Source organism: Amaranthus tricolor, chromosome 5 (assembly GCF_026212465.1).
Source record: "Amaranthus tricolor cultivar Red isolate AtriRed21 chromosome 5, ASM2621246v1, whole genome shotgun sequence".
NCBI classification, from domain to species: Eukaryota; Viridiplantae; Streptophyta; class Magnoliopsida; order Caryophyllales; family Amaranthaceae; genus Amaranthus; species Amaranthus tricolor.
Window position 1 is genome coordinate 28,326,329 of NC_080051.1, and position 19,399 is coordinate 28,345,727.

At 30.2% G+C, this 19,399-nt stretch overlaps 3 protein-coding genes across 4 annotated transcripts; 1 reads left to right on the forward strand and 2 right to left on the reverse strand.

The window, feature by feature from the left end:
• Positions 1–586: 586 nt before the first annotated feature.
• LOC130813907 (probable protein phosphatase 2C 48) lies at positions 587–5,342 on the forward strand. Its single transcript, XM_057679814.1, has 4 exons — positions 587–1,540; positions 2,434–2,807; positions 3,762–3,998; positions 5,020–5,342. The coding sequence occupies exons 1-4, from the start codon at positions 1,237–1,239 to the stop codon at positions 5,272–5,274; spliced, it is 1,170 nt and encodes a 389-aa protein (XP_057535797.1). The 5' UTR covers positions 587–1,236; the 3' UTR covers positions 5,275–5,342.
• A 490-nt stretch (positions 5,343–5,832) lies between these two features.
• Positions 5,833–7,706, reverse strand: LOC130812962 (coniferyl alcohol acyltransferase-like). Its single transcript, XM_057678621.1, has 2 exons — positions 7,288–7,706; positions 5,833–7,037 (listed from the first exon to the last, which is right to left on the reverse strand). The coding sequence occupies exons 1-2, from the start codon at positions 7,684–7,686 to the stop codon at positions 6,045–6,047; spliced, it is 1,392 nt and encodes a 463-aa protein (XP_057534604.1). The 5' UTR covers positions 7,687–7,706; the 3' UTR covers positions 5,833–6,044.
• Positions 7,707–10,379: 2,673 nt separating this feature from the next.
• LOC130813176 (protein MODIFIER OF SNC1 11) lies at positions 10,380–16,054 on the reverse strand. Of its 2 annotated transcripts, none has more exons than XM_057678936.1 (6): positions 15,627–16,054; positions 14,183–14,254; positions 13,639–13,758; positions 12,719–12,782; positions 12,553–12,615; positions 10,380–12,474 (listed from the first exon to the last, which is right to left on the reverse strand). In XM_057678936.1, the coding sequence occupies exons 1-5, from the start codon at positions 15,944–15,946 to the stop codon at positions 12,577–12,579; spliced, it is 615 nt and encodes a 204-aa protein (XP_057534919.1). In that variant the 5' UTR covers positions 15,947–16,054; the 3' UTR covers positions 10,380–12,474; positions 12,553–12,576. The 2 variants fall into 2 exon arrangements, with proteins under 2 accessions (XP_057534919.1, XP_057534918.1); XM_057678935.1 differs by having other exon boundaries at positions 10,384–12,453.
• Positions 16,055–19,399: the final 3,345 nt, after the last annotated feature.

Consider the following 19,399-nt stretch of genomic DNA (forward strand, 5'->3'; position numbering starts at 1 on the left):
TATATAATAATCAAGTCAACTATATGTATAATAATCAAGAAAACTATATATATATTTAATTTCTTTTTCATAATGAAGTTGATTAAAATTTGAAAATTTCCCAATTTTTTGCCAAAACTTCAATATAAAAAATCAAATGTTTATAGGTATTAGGTTGAATGCAAAAAACAATCATTTTTAGAAAAATACCTAATTTAAGCATTGTAGTTTGTAGGACATATAGTTACCATTAAATACAAATTATTTTAGTAGATATGTCTACGCTATCAAGTAACCAAGCCAAGGATCAAGTACTAAATAATGCAATGGTTTGTGTTGTATACAAAAGGAGCAAAAGCTGCCTATGATGATGGGCTACTCCTCATAAATGTAAGATGATGGTTAATAATTCTTAACCATCCACTTGGCCATCAATTTTTACTAAAATTAGAGGAAAAATGCCCAAAAAAGGAATAATTTTTTGAATATTGATGAAAAAAATAATTTTGAATTAAACAATGCATGCATTATCTCCAATTATCAATATTATCTTAAAAACTAGATGAACAAATTATTTTCATGTCTTTTCTTTTGTTTTAACCCTTTTTATGTCCCTTTTTCCCCAACAAAACTCTAAATCATCTTAGATTTCATCAGAAATTGATCAGAAAATCTTTTATAAAAAATTCAAGAAAAACCCATTACTTATCTTGTTGTCCCCATTTCATCCCATTAATTTCAGACAAAAAACGAAATTAATTTTTTTATATTTTTTACAGCTAAGAATCTTGTTACCAAAAAATCAGACAAATGGAGAAAAACCAGGTTCAAAGTACCCATTAAATGGTTCAAAGTACCCAACAAGAAAACACTATCAAATCTTATATTCTTTTCTTCTTTTTCAGAACCCATCTTGAAAATTTATACCCATTAATGAAAAACAGGATAAATAATGTCTATTTTGGTACTAGGGTTTGTTTTTTGATGGGGTAAACCTAAAAAAACAAAAAAAATTGATCACATATTAATTATAGTTCATCTTGATGAGACAATGCATGCATGTTAGTATTAAAATATTTCAATTATAAAACAAAGTGTATATATACATATACATATATTGTTTTATAACAATTGAGTAAAAAAAATTCAGCTATTATTTCAGTTGAAGTAAGTACTGCTTTCTTGTTCTCCAAAAATTTTGGGTTCGATTTTCGGTTTAATTTTTTTTAGCCCTTTTCTTCCGTCAGCCTAAATATAATGGTGTTTTCTTGTTTGAAGCCATTTTGGGAAGGTTATAATGTGGATAATGAGAAAAGAGATTCAAAAGGGAAAGTGAAAGGTTTAATGTGGTATAAAGATTTAGGAGAACATATATATGGGGAATTTTCAATGGCAGTTATGCAAGCAAATGAAGTAGTAGAAGATAGGAGCCAAGTAGAATCAGGCCCTTTTAGTTCTCTAAGTGATGGCCCCACTGGCACTTTTTTTGGTATCTATGATGGTCATGGAGGTCCTCAAGCTGCTTGTTTTGTCAATAATAATCTTTTTCAAATTTTTAAAAGTATGTTACTCTTACTCTTTAATCTCATTTAATTATTAATCTATTGTAAATTTTTATTTATATTAATGTTTGTGATTTTTATAAAAATTTTGATAGAAAAATTTACATGACAATAAAATGATACTTCCTCTAATTCACACCTAATGGTAAAAAAAAAAATTTCATTAACTTAAAGTGGAATTTTAAAGGTAAATTGATAAAAAAAAAATCTTTTATTAAAGTGGAATTTTAAGGGTAAATTGGTAAAAAATAAGTAGTGATTGGACATTAAGGTGAGGTTACCCAAAAAGAAAATGAGCGTTTCCCCTAAATTTGAGGGAGTATTAGTATGTATGTGTTTTTACCTCTTATGGCCTATTTGGTAGATGGTAATAAACGATGGTAATGAGAATAAATATTAGTGTAATTTTGGGTGAAAAATCTCTTGGCTACCTTGATGGTCATGCTAATCCAACTTCAATCATCTCATTTTTTTCATAAAATTCATTCTAATGCATTACCATTAGGAGAGGTGGTATTAGGTGGTAATGGAAATTTATAAACAAAATGACTTTTTTGTGATCAAAGTTTGACTTTATAAACAAAACTTTTGATAAATTTTACACTATAAATCATTTCCATTACCATCATTTAGTACCATTAACCAAACAAATCGTTATAGTAATCATCAATAAGTTATGTGTTTTAATATAAGATACCCGTAAAGTTTAGATTAAAATGCTATAAGTTTGGATTTTTATAATTAGAGCAACTAAATCGATTTTTACAAAAATATGTATGCTTTTTAATTTGTACATGAAAAATCCTTCATATATTTTTTACGTAGTCCCTTTATTAAATCGTGATAAAATAACACAAAAAATAATTAAATTAAACTTTTTTTTAATGTATAGATTACGTACAAGAGCAAGAAGTAACAGAAGAAGTAATAAAGAAAGCATATTTGGCAACAGATGAGGAGTTTCTAAAAATAGTAAAGAAAGAATGGATAGAAAAGCCACATTTAGCATCACAAGGAACATGTTGTTTGGTTGGAATAATATGTAATGAAAAATTATATGTGGCAAATGCTGGAGATTCAAGGGTTGTATTGGGAAGATTAGATAATAAAATATGTTCAACAAAAGGGTTGAGAGCCATGCAATTATCTACTGATCATAATGCCAAAATGGAAACTGAAAGAGAAGAACTTCAATCTTTGCATCCTCATGATCCTGATATTGTTGTTCTTAAGCATAAAGCTTGGCGTGTCAAAGGCATTATTCAGGTACTTTCTTACGCTTTATCTACGGTCTCACGTTCATAACAAAATAGATTCGACGATCCCATATTATCGGATCTTGTAACTTAATCCGACTTGACCTGACTTCAAAATGAATTTAAAAAAATTGTAAAAATCAATTTGGGTATACGACCATAATTTAAACTTATTTGAAATAACACCTGATTCGAAATGGAATCGAAGATCTGATTGAACTCCTCTCTACACCATATCACCATACCTAGCTTACGTTTAGTGGCGGGGACCGAAGGAGCAGCAACAAACTAATCATACCAGTATCGTACACTCTCCAAAACGAGGGTAGGAGGAATGTAGTCAAAAAGACTGTACCCCTAAATATGCATTAAATGAGTTGACAAATTTTTATTAGACGTACATAGAGAAAAAACTATAAACTTACCTCAGTTTAAGAGTCTTGCAATATATAAGGTGGGCTGGACTCTCACCTTTAAATGTGCATCAAATCAACTCTACTGTCATTTTTTTGTGTTATACATTATATAATTTATTATTAATGGGAGTTCTAATCAAATGACTCGAGTTATAGTCTATCAATCTATGTAAGCCAAAGCCTAAAATCCCCTTGTGTAAAATGGGTAGAGGTGATCCATTAGAGACCTTAATATGACCGTTTATTAATTAAATGGGATCTTAACATGTTTTATATAAACTTTTTATTTTAAGATTGTTTTATTTATAAACGGTCTCTTATAAAATTACATAGACTGAACGACGTGGAGGTGGAAACAGACTAACAAAGCCTCATTGAGTGATTTGTTTGAAAGCTAATGGCATAGGAGTATCATAAATCGATGCCTTTTACGACTTAATACATATTCTTATAATTAAATTAAAAAAAAATAAAAAAATGAGATGCATGTTTATGAATCAAATTGTGTGAACATAAACATGAAATTGACATGATTGTACGTGTAACAGGTAACAAGATCAATAGGTGATGTATACTTGAAAAGTTCAGAGTTTAGCAGAGAGCCACTACCAGAAAAATACATAGTTCCAGAAGGTTTTAACAAGCCTATTTTAAGGGCTGACCCATCAATATCAATATTAAAACTTCAACCAGAAGATCGTTTTCTTATTTTTGCTTCTGATGGTTTGTGGGATCATCTTAGCAACCAGGAAGCTGTTGACATTGTCTACAATTATCCTCGAAACGTATTTCTCTTTCCTTATCTGTTATAGTACATAACATATTATGAAGCTTCGACCATCAGCTTAAGTTTTTGGTTGAGTTGATTTCTGTATATGGTATCAGAGCCAACGTGATGAAAGTTCACAAGTTTGAAACTCAACCACCCCTCATTCAATGTGACTAACTCGCGCCAGGTATGAAGAGGGCATGTGTCATTTACACTTCTAACGTAATTGGCTCTCGTGTGAGGGGTGTATTAAAGTATATAACATATCATAAAACTAACTTCAACCATCAGTCAAAAATCCCTGCTAGTTTGAACATTACAAAAACTTGTTTGAATACCGACCACCAAAATGGTTAGTGGTTGGTCAGTATACGCTTATATAAGTGTATACTGACCAACCACTAACCACTTTGGGTGCATTGATCTAGTTGTGGTCGCTAATATCATTGCATCACTTGTTGAACAAGCAAGGCAAAAAGAGCGGATTAATAGTTTGTTGCGTCATTTGTTGAACAAAAGAAACGCACCATTCTTTAGTTTATTATTGCATCATTTGTTCAACAAGCGACGCGATAAACTTTCCGTTACTTACTCTACTTTTTCTAACAAGAAAACCTATTTGGATCGTATTTTTAACCATTTTTCATTGTTTTTACAACCCACGTAAACTAAGGTCTCAACCATCAGCTTAAACTTTTTATTGAATTGGTTTATTGACATGGTATCAGAGGCCAAACGTGACAAGAAAATCACGAGTTCAAATCTCAACCACCCTTCATTTAAAATGGAATATTCAGCGCCTATGAACATTCACACTTTTACCCCAATAAGCTCTCATATGAAGGGACGTGTTAGAGCGTATAACATATCATATGGCTTCAACCATTAGCTTAAGCTTTTAGTTGAGTTGATTCCATAACATTGCTATCACTTCATAAAACCGACACAAAAGGGGTATTATGAACAAAATGAATTAAATTTAATTATTATATATATTTTGTTAAATACTCAACAAATTATAATAAATGGTGAAACAGGGTATAGCAAGGAAATTGGTAAAAGCAGCACTACATGAAGCAGCCAATAAAAGAGAAATGAGATATTGTGACCTAAAAAGGATTGAAGCTGGTATTAGAAGGCATTTTCATGATGATATTACTGTTATTGTTGTCTTCTTAGATGACCTTCAAATTAGATCCTCTTTTCTTAATAATGCTGATCATTTCAATTTTTCTATCAAAGGTGGGGCTGATCTCTTAGATTACCACAATAATATTGATCATTTTTATTAATTTATTTATTACTCGATTTTTTCTTTTTTTATTTAATTGCCTAATTCTCAATTAATATTAAAACATTAATAAAAAAATTTATTCTTTTAATTTGTAGTAGGAGTATTAATTAAATTAATTAATACCATGCATGTTAATTTTAGCTTAGCTTGCATTAAATTAAACTTAAAATGAAGGTTTTAGTTATTATTATCATAAATTGATAAGGTAAATAAATGGAAACTAACTCATAAAATGTTAATTACTACATCATCATGTTAAATTAGTTCATTACATAAATAGAATTGTAACCTGACTTAAGGAAATTTTATTATGTTATTATAAGGTGGGTTGAACATTTATTTTAATTAATATTTATACACATAACCACATATACTTGGGTGTGGCCCAAATTAAGGGGTTATCTGCTTTCGTGAATTAAATATATTAAACTTTTTTATATTATTATTTTTTTTAATTCCTTTTATTTTTACTTTTAAAAAACACGTGATTAAAGCAAAGCATAAGGAATGTTGTAAGCTATCATAAACTAATATTTGATTTTTTTAATTAATGAGACTCGATACAATTAGTAGCGGATCTAGAAAATAATCAATAAGAGTACAAATTACTCCTAAATACATTTACAAAACCATCATAAAACATAACATAAATTATAATATTTTCTTAACCTCCGTGCCGCCCACACGTGCAAGCACTAGAGGGAATTTGAATCTGCCTTTAGGCACAATCAAACACCTCAAAAATGCCCAAAACCACTCTCAAACTCGCTAAGAAAACTTGAAAGGTTGAAAAACATGGCTAGCTTCCATTTCAATAAAATCCAATTGTGATTCATTAAGAAGCATGTAAACAATCCAATCACCATTCTCTTTAGTACTAGGCATAGGCATGACATAACCAGCATCCCCATTCCATGGAAAATGATATGAACCAAACAAAGGTTTTCCCCAACCAAAATCAATCTTAGATACAGGAAATCTTTGCCCAGATGATACCACAAATGCAGGTCCATTTTCCCTCCCTTGATCATAAATCTTTGCAAGAATTTGTTGTGGATGATGAATTTGTACATAATCAATCAAATCTTCAAAATGTTGTTTGTTCTTTACTTGTTCTAAAAATCCATGCACTTCTTGGGTTATTTTTGCTAGTGTCATGGAATTTAATTTGTTTATAGTTTTCGTAACAAATGGTAGTGATAACACGTTTCCAAAATAGTTATGTAATTCACTACGATGATTATTATTATTATTACTAAGTCTTGTTCGACCATCCACCACAATTCCCATTTTACATGTCTTGGAATAACTTGTAATAATCGCTTGTTCATCACTTTTTGATATCTGAGCATACATCTTAGATGTATGCTCGGATATCAACTTCCATAGGAACGCGCTAAAGGATTCCAATTTTGTACCTTTTGTTTGAGATTGAAGATTGATGATTTCTTGCGCATTAACACTATATATTCGGCTTATAAGGGGTTCTTTTTTGGTATGGTTTATTGATGAAAGATTTTTGATGTTATTTTTAAAATGTGAGGATGGAATTGGGACGTACATATCATTTAATGTTGGATTGTAAAAACAAGGGTTTCTAGGGTTAAGGAGTGATTTTGTAAAGGAAGGTATTGTTGAGATTGGTTTTGAGTTGGATATTTCAGCCAAAGAAAGTAAGAACATGTTGGTTGAGTATGCATCTGCAACTCTATGGTCAAAGTTGCAGCCTATTATTATCCCTCCACATTTCATCTCTGTTACCTGTTTTAACGAAAATACACATTAATTTTTATGTTTTACATTTTTTAACATTCTTTTAAACTCTTGGTCAATATATTTATTTCATCCTTTACAAATTATTATAAAAATTGAACATTTATCAAGTAATATATATATATATATATATATATATATATATATATATATATATATATATATATATATATATATATATATATATATATATATATATATATATATATATATATATAACAAAAAAGATGATACAAACCTTTATAGAGAAAACTCTAAAGTTATTGTTGGGCAGCAAGTTAGGTTCAACAGTTTGATGAGAATTATACAAGTCGAGCTGAATGAGTTCAAGATCACTATAAGCTTCAATAAACTCTATTCCTTTATTGTCACACTTAATTTCTGAATAACCATTAGAATTTCGAACCACTTCACTAGAAAAGACATAAAAATGAACAATAACTTTAGCCAAGGCTAGTTTAAGAATGCTAACCATTTGCCTAAAAGATATACATGTTGGCTTCTTGTAACACAAAAAAACACCAACATATTGGGCAGGCAATAACAAGTCTAGATTTGAGAGTTGAACTTTTTGCTCTTCTATTGTGTGGATTGGCACCACCCACTCACTCCTCACTACATTGGCCACCATTTTCATTTATTTTTCTTACTTTTCTCCCTTTCTACTTTTGTATTTTATTTCTTTCTCCTTTCTCCACATTATAAAACCATTATAATATTATATAAAGATCAAATTTTAAGTACAATAATAGTGTTTGTTTTGTCCAATGATGGCCACTTTTAAATTGCAACGTTTATGTTATGGCAGGAAAAATTATTTAAAAAAATCGAATATTTTTATTATTTTTCTATAATAATGATTAATTGTGAATAATCTCAATTTTATAGGATATTTGTCTAGATAAATTTAAGTAGTCGGATGACCTACTATAGGAGGTAATTTAAAAAAAAAAAAAGTAAACTAAAAATTAATATAAAATTAGAGAAAATTTTGAAAATTTAAATAAAAAATTCTAAAAAAATTTTAACATGTTTAGACATTTATTTTAATTTATCTTTTTTTAAAAAATAAAACTTGTTAAAGCAAGTCATTCGATTATCCGAATTTGCTCTAGGTAAAGATCCCATAAAATTGAAATTATTCATATTTAATAATAGATAAAATTATTATAACAAAATCATAAAAAAATAAAATTATTCAAAATAATTTTCCCTTTCCCAGTATATATATATATATATATATGAACTATATACAAACATTACTTTTAAACCCATCTTTACAAATAGAATTATCTTTACGTCATCCCTATGACAAACCATATATTAACACAACACATCAACATTTTATGCGACGCCCAGAAGGCCACAATGTTAGAATAATTGAAATATACAAGTTTTTTTAAAAAAATTAAAAAAATAAGTTTGGTCATAAAGTACTTTTAAAAATAAGTGTCTTCATATCCAAATTTAAGATAAGTGATTGTTTGCTGTTACTAACAGCAAACAAGAGAATAACTTGTTAAAAGTCAAAAAATTTATCATGATTTTGTTCGATGTTAGTAACAGCGAATCAAAAGAAGACAACGTCATAAATTTTAAAAGGACTAAGGAGTAGTTCGCTATTCATAACACGGAACCAAGCTATTGCACATTGGATTTATTTTTTCTACAAAAAATTATGATGTTTTCTTTTTGTTTGTTGTTACCAATAGCGAACAAAATCATGGTAATTTTATTTGACTTCTAACACATTCTTCTCTCGTTGTTAGCAAAAGAGAACAAGTACCGAACTTAAGCTCGAACATTTAGACACGTATTTTAAGAATTATTTTATAATTAAACTTTTTAAAATTTGTATTAGAAAAAACTAATTTATTTTAAATATTCACAATGTTACATATACTTGATCTAAATCAACGTTAAAAAGTTGATGGCTGATGGTTACATATCAAAACTTATCATATGAACAATGTGGTGGAAAGTGTCATTTGTTGAAGTACGTCGGGCCTAGCTAGATAGCATTGTGTCATTAATATCTGTACGTCCTTCGCTCCATTCGTTTGCCATTTTGCTCAAATTATAGCATTCCTTGTGATCTTTGGTATAGCTTTCCCTAGTCTTTTTTGGTTAATTTCTTATATGTGAATACTGATATTCCAATCTGGTCCTCCCTTTAAGAATGGTCTTAATTATGTGCCTATTTGTAGTCTTGCGACGACAGCCGTAAACATCACGTTTGGTATTGAGGTCTTGTTATGAGATTTTGAGCGTCTTCAATCGTATAAAGTCGTAAAAAATTAAGAGTTTTAATATTAAATTATGTACATAATATACGTTCAGTGTTAAATGATATTAAAATGTTAAAAAAGATATTATAATTTTTGAAATTACACAGAACTTTTAAATAATTTATTAATTTTTACTCCGTCTCTTCCTACAATGAAAATAGCTAAATTAAAGTGTCACTCTACTCGTGTAAAACCATCTTTCAACAATCTATAAATGCATACTTCCTCTGTTACATATTATTTGTAGCAAACCAACTTTTACACTATTCATCATTTTTGATAATTTACATATTTCCGCTATTATACAAAAAAAGACATAATCATGTGGGATCTTATTTTATTCGTCTCGTTACATATTTTCATAATATCAAATTTTATAAATTTTAGTTATATATAATTCTAGATATAAACAATCCAACAAATACATAAAATTACGTAAAAATATATATATAGTACAAGTATTTTAGAACGGGAAAATACCAGATAATACATTTAGCTAAGCCTATGTAATTGATATCAGCCTTTTGTGGATTACGATCCGACAAACGGTTTTATGTGGTATGTGTGTAGTGTACATATAGTTGTCCACTTTTCTGCATTCTATACGTTTTGCTTTTGTTAACTTCTGAAGCATTTATGATGCCATTGCTGTAGTTCTCTATCGTTAAACCCCTTTTTGAACGTATATTCATTTATATTTTAATCTCTAATTTAATATAATTAAAAACTATAAAAAGTTAATATTAATAATTTGTACATTAAAACGAATCAAATAAAATTTCATTTGATTATATATTACTTTCTTTGTCCCTCTCATTTTGCATAAATATGTGAATTTAGTGAAAAGAAAAACAACGTTGGAGAATTAGGCTAAAAAACTTAAAGATAGAAATAAGTAGTTTAAATAGAGTATAAGTTTATCAATGAGAATAAAAGAATAAAAGTAAAACCATTACCAAAAAAAAAAAAGTGCAAAACCAGTAAGACAAATTAAAAGAGAGTAAATAACAATTTAAGAGTTGTATATAAATTAAAAATGATTAAGGGTGTATTTGAATGGAAGGAAATGAAGGAAAAGAAAAGGAAGAAATTTGAAGGAATAAGAGATTTCTTATTTGGATAACAAAATGAAAAGAAAGGGATATAGAGGTATTAAATAGAGAGTTTTTATTAGTTATTAATTTTTTCCAAAGTTAAAAAAGGAAAATTATGTCTCCCTTCCTTTCCTTTTACTCGACTCCTAAATAAACAAGTACTACTTTTCTTTCATTTTTCTTTCCTTCCTCTTCCTTTACTTCCTTTTCTCTTCAAAATTGTTATTCAAACATAGTGTAATAGATAAATAGTAACCAATTTAGATGTCCCATTTGTTTGGGCACAATTATTAAGAGTGGTGTGAGGTCCATTACAAAGGGTAAATAGTAAAGGGTAAGTAGTGAAGGGTAGTTGGATAAGTAAGGTATATGAGGGTATATTCGTAATTACGTGTGTGAACTAAGGGTATTTTGGGTAAAAAAAAATTGACAAAAATAAAAATGAGAAACCTAAAAGGCCCAAATAAGGAAATGGAACAACTAAAATTAATTCGGAGGGAGTATAAAAAAATGAAACACATTCATTAATTTAGCAGTAAGAAAAAATATCTCCATATTTAGATCCACAAGCATTTTCCTTGGTTGTCTTCAAAATGTTCATCTGCCCTCATTTCAGGCCTCCACTGTTGCGTTTAAATGGCTTTGAGTTATTACTCTAATGTGGATGTAGTTAGATGAGGAATTAATTAAAAAAGTATAGGGAAAGAGCACAACATCATCAGTTTAAATGAAGGGGGCTTGTTAGTAAAAAAAAATTAGGTTGGATTTGTAAAGGCATGGAATAAAAGTTTGGATTATTAAAATTATTTTTTTTTCGAAAAATAGATAAGGAGCAAGAAACAAATAGATATATCTATATAATAGAAATTTAACAATTACAAAACCTACCTGGATTTTCCCCATTTCTATTCCAAATATTTTTGAACAATCATAATACAATTTCCAAGCGAGATAAAGTTCTAACTTTATACCCGAACATCACCTTTACCTTTCTTCCACCCACCAAAACGAAAACAAAATAGGCGATTTACCTGGCAAAGACCAAATGATCAAGAAAAACCTCCTGAATGGCAATCTAAGAAAACATGAAAACACCATCTCTATGCATATATTGCCGCTAAAGGGATCAAAGCCCGACAGCAGCTCAATGCTTGGCGAAATATGATAAAGAAACTAGCAATCAGTACTCTACCCTGATGCGATTCTAATCAACATGAGAAAGAAATCTTTTTCAAATGAAAATTAATTCGGGAAAAGCATAACACAGCTTAACTAAACCTGGTAACGTAAAAGTCTACATATAATGCGCCAAACTATTACTAGGAAAACAAAAGCCTAAACTAATATTATATAATCAAGATATGCACGGAAAAAGGTTAAGTTTAAGATTAAAGTTTGAGATTTTTGATTTAAACCAATCACTCTGTTTTTCCTTGCACTACAATAACTAGATCTAAGCAATTACCAATACATACAACCCAAATACTACCCTTGCAAAACCTAAAATCCAAACCAGTCTGAGAAATGCAACATCAATAATCACAATCTCAATGAGGATGATTTTTTTAGAAAAGACCACAGCAAAAGAGAACAATTTTCAAAAACTAGCACTATAATGCCAACTACGTCTCACTAGAAACACATAGTTATTTGTTACTCGTACTTGCTGCTAAGCTGTCACAGGTCCTAGTCAAATATAGCATTTCAAAGTTCAAGCTATCCCAAATCAAATAGCCTAAATGGAAAACATTTAAGTAATGTCAAACATAGAAGCACGTTTTCCTAGCTAGTTGATGTATGATATTCTGCTATTAATTCTAGAAAAAGTGCCATTCAGGAGGAAGTTCTCGACTAATCTATGCCTTGGTGGGTAAAAGCCTATTTTGAATTTTAATTTTTTGAAAAAAAAAAAAAAAACTTCAACTGACCCAAAACTTCAGCAGCACAGCTTGGAAACTGAATCGGTTGTCAAAAGGTAATGAGGCCATCAGACATCAAGGAAAAAGAAAACCTACGCTAAACCTGTAAAAGAGGTAAATGACACTATATCAAACACTATCTATGAAATAAATAAATCTAAGAAGCTTAGTTGAGGAAGCATATCATACAGTGATGACTTACTATGAAAATAATTTTCACCAGGTATCAAGCTCCTCCAACAGTGTTACCATCTATAGCAGTATTCTAAAACAATAGTAAGATGCATACTTCAGTAAAATAAGTTAAAAAACAACTATGACTATTAGCATCAACAAATAACACACAAGCCACCAGCCATGACAATTACCAAATCAACATCTTTCTTCCCATTGGTATGTGACAAATCAGTTGAGGTAGGAGATTGTGAAAACCTATAAAATGAAAGAAAAGATAGGCAAGAGATTACTAAGAAAATACACAAAGACATTTCATTTGACATCTGTAGATAAACAGCAATAGAACATTCAATTACGACGGTACCATTAAGTGTCTCCTAACTCATAGAAGCACAAAACGTGAAACACCCTATCAATTTTCGTTCCGACCCGTTCGTACCAAACCGGTGCCGGAATGCAACCTGAAACGCTTGCAGTGGCGTTCTGATTGCCTAGGACAAATGCAAATTGAAGGTGGAACAAAAAGGACTAAACAAACATGGCTAGGCGTATATGAAGGTTGAAGAAAACAAAATTGAAAAAGACTTGTAAATAAAATTTCCATCGTTAAAGACTTGCAAGCTCTGTTGGAGAAAGAATAATGGAGTATCCAGTAGCAGTACAAGGTGAAAGCATGAGAGTAATACTGCAACGCTTTTTTAGGTTAAAACAAACCTATCCCTAAATCCAAATGATAAAACTATTGTTTTACTTTTTAAACTTTCTTTATACTCAGAAATTATTTCTCTTTGTTAACTTTCCAACGTAACATGGAGCATTTTATTTTGCCCACAATTATCACTATTTTTAGTTTTCCAACTTAATATGTTTTTTATACAATTTGTTCGAAAAAATTTTTTTAATCTCCTTAATTATTATTTACATTTTTACTAGCACATTAATTCTATTAATTAGTATTAGTTTCGTTTGCGACGTTTCCGAATCTCTACTTAAAGGTTTCTTATTTTCGTTTCTGTTTTTCGTATCAAACCAAATTTCACATGCTACCTTATCCTTATAAATCAATAGCAAGGGTGCAAGTTATAAAAAGCACAGAAGACATGAACCAAACCTGAGAGCTCGTGCTTTCCTTTTCTCTTCTTCAATTGTGTCTATCTTTGCATTAGAACCAAATTTGGCTAATCGAGCTTTCTTCTTTGCCTCTTCGTCAGCAGGAACTGGTATCCCAAACCTGAGATAAATTTCACACACCGCCATAAAAGGTTTTAGAGCAGCAATAATAATGCATATTGGGAAGACCCAAATCATAAAACTAAAATGGAAGGGATACTCACACTCATGATAAAAATATACTTCCTCCAGAGTTTAATAGTTGCAGCAACTAATGTTCATCAACTAATCTTATTTAGTATATATTTCTCCATGTACAACATGAAATATAGTCAAACTGGAATTTGTTTAATTCGTCTTAATGCATATTTTCATAATATTAACTATTAGAAAAACTTTATCATATAAAATTAAAGATATAAAAGATTAAAATCATACATTGGATAGCGTGAAAAACAAAAATATTGCAACTATTAAAAACTAGGGGAAGTATAAACAAATAAAAATTTAATAATAGAAAAAACTATAAGAGAGCAGAGCAAAACCTTTCTGCTCTTGCTTTTCTCTTCTGGTCCTCTGATCCCTTGGACGCCTCTGATCCACCACCAATGCCAAACCTGATTTGCATAAACCAAACAAGAGAGACAAGCACAGTAGAAGGTCAAAAAAAACTCAATTTATAACAATGTAATCAAAATAACAATTACTTGTGCTATAGCTTTCTTTTATAAACAAATTTTTGCAACACCAAGAGACAAAGAAATAGTGATAAATATTCTGCAGACATTTGCTGCACTTGTATTCAGTGATAATCACAACCATTTTCTTAAGTCCGGAAAAATTTTATCCATTTAAACTATCATTTAAAATACCTGAAAGGACTAAGTAAATAAAAACGTTTACAATGTCAGAAACAAAAGGGCGGCTCTATGGTGTTCAATGGATAAGGCGAAATGAAAAGATGTTGTTTCAAAGAATAACAATGTATGATTTCACCAATAACAGAAAAGACTCAATGTAAACTCCTCTTGCTCACACTCTAGTACTCCATCATGTACAAACACAAAATAAAATAAAATTTCTCTCATGATCTTTTTTAGACAAGAAAATAAATTATATCCACAAGAAATACTAGAATCTCCACTACTTCTAGAAATAACCAACAATGCAGCATGAATGTAGTAGAGCTATTTGAGCCTTCACACACCAAGAAAGTTCTTATGATTTTTGTTTCATCTTTCTTGTGAAATTTGACGGGGGAACCTTAAAATACTCTCAACCACCACCCCCACCCAAATCCAAAGAAAAATTGAACCGGCAATGACCAGATCTCAAATGATTGAGCTAAACTCCAATAAATTGCCCCAGTGCAATGCCAGTTTCTTTCAACAAGGGCAATGACTTAACCGCTGCAAATGATTGCGCTATCCTAAACACTTCACATCAAAGAAACCCTCTCTTAATACAGTGACATATACCATATTGTAAGATATTTAAATCCTTACCGCTCTCTAAGCAGAATTACAGGAACCATACAGCCCTGTTTTATCAGCATTTACAAATGGTGGACATGGTTAATGAATTCTAGGTGTATCTATAGCGAGGAAAGGGTATGTAACATAAAATGGTGGGAGTTTCATGACCGAAGATTACAATTACCAACACCCAATAACAGCAAGCAAACAGACAGGGAAAGAACACAACAGGCGATTCAATATCACAACAAAAAAAATAACTTGATACAAACCCTAACGTCACATAACATCAATCAAAAAAATCGCCCATATACTGTAAAATCAACTTATAAGAACTTAAACAAAAAACCAAACCCTACTAGTCATCATGAATCAGGAAAAAAACTTAAGAAACAAAGAAAAATCGACCAAATTGACTCGTAAGGCATTAAACGAGAACCAAATCCTACTATTAATCTTGAAATACATCTCTTATAAACGATATACCAATAAAATAAGTAAAATCAAGTAGTACCTCTCAGCCCTAGAATTACGCTTCTCTTGTTCGGACAACTGAACAGGAACACCGAATCGCTCAGCCCTACGAATCTTCTTCTGAATAACATCATCTGCACCCTTGGAATCTTTTTCCGTAAGACTTTCTGTAGTATCCTGAGTATCAATTTCTTTAGATTCACCAGCTTTTTTAGAATCGTCAACAACAACATTAGAAGCTTCAAGGTCAGATTTGGGACAAGAGGTTTTCGAATCGTCGGTGGGATTTGGTGAGGTTAGGGTTAGGGTTTTCTCGGGTTTAGGGTTTTGAGATGCGGAATTATCTGCTGCTGGCGCCATGGGATTAGGGCTAAAGATTAGATTGAAGGGAAAAGGGGGAGACTGTAGAGGAGAACGCAATTCACAGACAAATAGAGAGAGAAAGAGTGTAAGGGAGTGAATGAACAGCCACTTTGAGAGAACGGGGGAATATATTCTTGGTCCGATTTTTTTTCCATGCCTAATTGCGGGTTATTTTGAAGTCGAGTTATTTTTAGTGGGATTAATTTTGAGTTTAATTTTTATTGTGATTAGCTTAGTTAGTCAAAAACTTTAATAAATTTTTCTTATTATTAATATTTTTAATATATATATATATATATTATAATAATAATTTTTTATTTTGTAGTAATATTGTTATATTAAAAAATTTAATTATATTAATTTTAGGGTTAATGTTGAATTAAATGTTTTAAAAATTAACTGAAAATGTAGTGGGTCCAACTAAAAATAATGGCATGAAATTAAAAATACTGGCGTCAAATTGAAAGCGGATTAGTTGGGTTTAGATTTTGGTGGAGTTTGACCCAATTTTTTTTCTGTTTTTTGGGCAGGATTGTTTTCGAGTTTAGGGCAGAAATTTTGTGTTATGACCCCTTTATTTTCTAGTCGGATTCCCGGTTAATTTCTGATCGATCAAAATTTAACAGATGTACGTGGCGCTGTTGAAAATATACAAGAGTAGAGAATGTGAGGTCATGTGACCTCGGATATTTACAAATCACAAATCACAAATCACGAATTCTTAAATGAAAGGATTTCATGGTAAGACCATCTCTATTAGGTTGATTTATGCATAATATTATGTTTAAAGTGATCACTTGCAATTTTAATGTAATCACTTGCAATTTTAAAGTGATCAACTAGAGAAATAGGTTGATGATATATGGGTCATAGTAAGACGGTCTCATACAAGAAGAGCTGTAAAATAATTACAAAATAGTAAACTCATCAACATAAATGACGAAAATAAAAGATAATGGCCCTGCATACACAATTTTTAAAACAAAAAAGGTAATTATAAAATAAATTGTTGGCTATTCAATCCATGTATAAAGAACATCTTACGATGAGACCATCTCTTTATGTTTGCTCTATTTATTCATCACGAGAATTCACCCACATGTGTAGAACTCGATCTACATAGCACAATAATAGAAAAAACCTTATATGCTGCGGTTTTAAAAATACGCAGCATAAAATTAGTAGAAAAATTAATAAAAAAAAAGGGTATATATTGGGGTTCTCAAAAGAACCGCAGCATATACCCTATTTTTTTTCTGATAAAATCCCGCCTTCATTCATGCAGCAGATTCAAAACCCACGAAATTATATTATTTGTTTTCAAAATCCGCCTTACTTCGACATTTGCTCATTTCTCTTCATCTTCTTCAACCTTCTTCTCCAACCCATGAAAATTTGTTGTTCTACCTCTTCTTCTTCTTCTTCTTCTTCAACCTTTAACTTCTTCAAAACCCACGAAAATTATTGTTGTTCTTCTTCGTTTTTTTTACTTTTTCAAGCATCTGTTGAGTATTTTGAGCATGTAGTACAATATCCAAAGGCTTAAAATATAACTAAGCAAAAACATAACAACAAGAACAAAATTTGGACTGCTCGACCATGTGCTCGTTCGAGCAAGGTGTTTTTTGTTCGAGCATGGTTTGTTTGGTCAGGCAGTGTGTTCCAAAACTTTCTGTTTTATGTTTTGATTATATGCTCGTTCGAGCGCCATATGTGCTCGTTCGAGTACTTAGAAAATTTTGCATCAGAAAGTTCCTTAAAGTGATTTTGGTTCATGCTCGTTCGAGCATTTTGGAACAGAACATTTGTTCGTGGATCAAAACTTCATTTCATGGAGTGTTGTATTGTTATGAACTATGTTTTACTTGATATAATTAGTAAATGGATTTGGATGAATCATTGCTACTTTACTATAAATAAGAGTTGGTACATGAAATCATTTACATCTTGCTTTCTCTCAATCTATTGAAACATAAAAGAGAGTTATAAACTCTTTTATTGTTTTTCTGGTTTTAATCTCTACATAAACACATAATCATTTAGTTCAATCGGTTTGTACTAATCGGTTGATGTGATTGATTGTATCTCATTGTAAATTTTCGGTCTCATAACTCAAGTACCTTTGAGGGGGAAATATCACAATAGGAAAGCTTGTAGTCGCCTTCAATCTATATCAAAATTTTTGGGTGATGTTCATCGTCGCAAACTAACTTTCTTTACGGTGTTGTTCATTTCATGGTTCATTTAAAGCAAGGAGTCCATTACCATATACAAAGATTTCGCATTATTATTTTTAATAGCTTCATGGTGTTTTAGGTCTGGGTTTTTGTATACTAGTTATGTGAATCTCACTTAGGTTTTTAATGGTAATGGAATTTATTGTTGTCTTTATTTTTTTAAGGTATATATTGTTGTCTTTGTTTTTTGATGCAAGTTATGTGAATCTCACTTAGGTTTTGACAAATTGGTGTTTGGAGATTGGTATGTGAAGCTATTCTTAGAAGCATACAATATGAGGGTTTTTTAAACAATCTAAGGTATAATTTCTTCAACCATTTAGTTTTTCAAGCTTCATGGTATTTTAGGGTTTATTCAAGCTTCACCTCTGAACATATGTTGTGTATGAGTTTGTTTTTGTGTATAAGTATAAATTTTAAAATATAAATTTATAACTTGAATGTTGTGTATAACTTGGAATGTTGCGTATAAGTTTATTTTTGTGTAATATAAATATGAATTTTAATGTATAAGTTTATAACTTGAAATGTTGTGTAAAATGTCATTGTGTATAAGTTATGTAAGTATAAGTTTATAACTTTGAATGTTGTGTATATAAGTTTGTTTTTGTGCATTATAGGTATGAATTTCAAAGTATAAGTTTATAACTTGGAACGTTGTGTATATAAGTATGAATAAGTATAACTATAAATTTTAGCGTTTAAGGCATTGTATAACTTCAAATGTTGTGCATAACTTAGATTGTTGTGTATAATTTATTTGTGTTTTGTAAGTAATTTATCCTCTTTCCCAATAATGTTTTTAAATATTCATGATATATATCAAAATTGTTTGTGTGCTATGTGAATTTAAGTTTGTAATTTGAAGTTTGTTTTTGTTATGGATTAAATCATGTGTTGTGCTTTTATGGATTGTTTTTGTTATGTGAATCTGATTTGAAATGTTGGTAATTTTACTAGTTGATGGATATATGATATAAGTTAGAATTATAGTATTGTGCATGTATAAGTATGAATTTTAATGTTTAAGGCATATTGAAATTGTGTTGTATTTGGTTGCAAATTATAGTAGGTTGTATAAATATGAATTATAAAGTTTAAGGCATATTATGTTTTGTTGTAATATTAAGCTTGGTATGCACAAAAAATTTTTTATGTTCTGTGTTTTGTGTAACTACAGTGTTGGATTGCGTTTCTTGACACGCATCAAGTT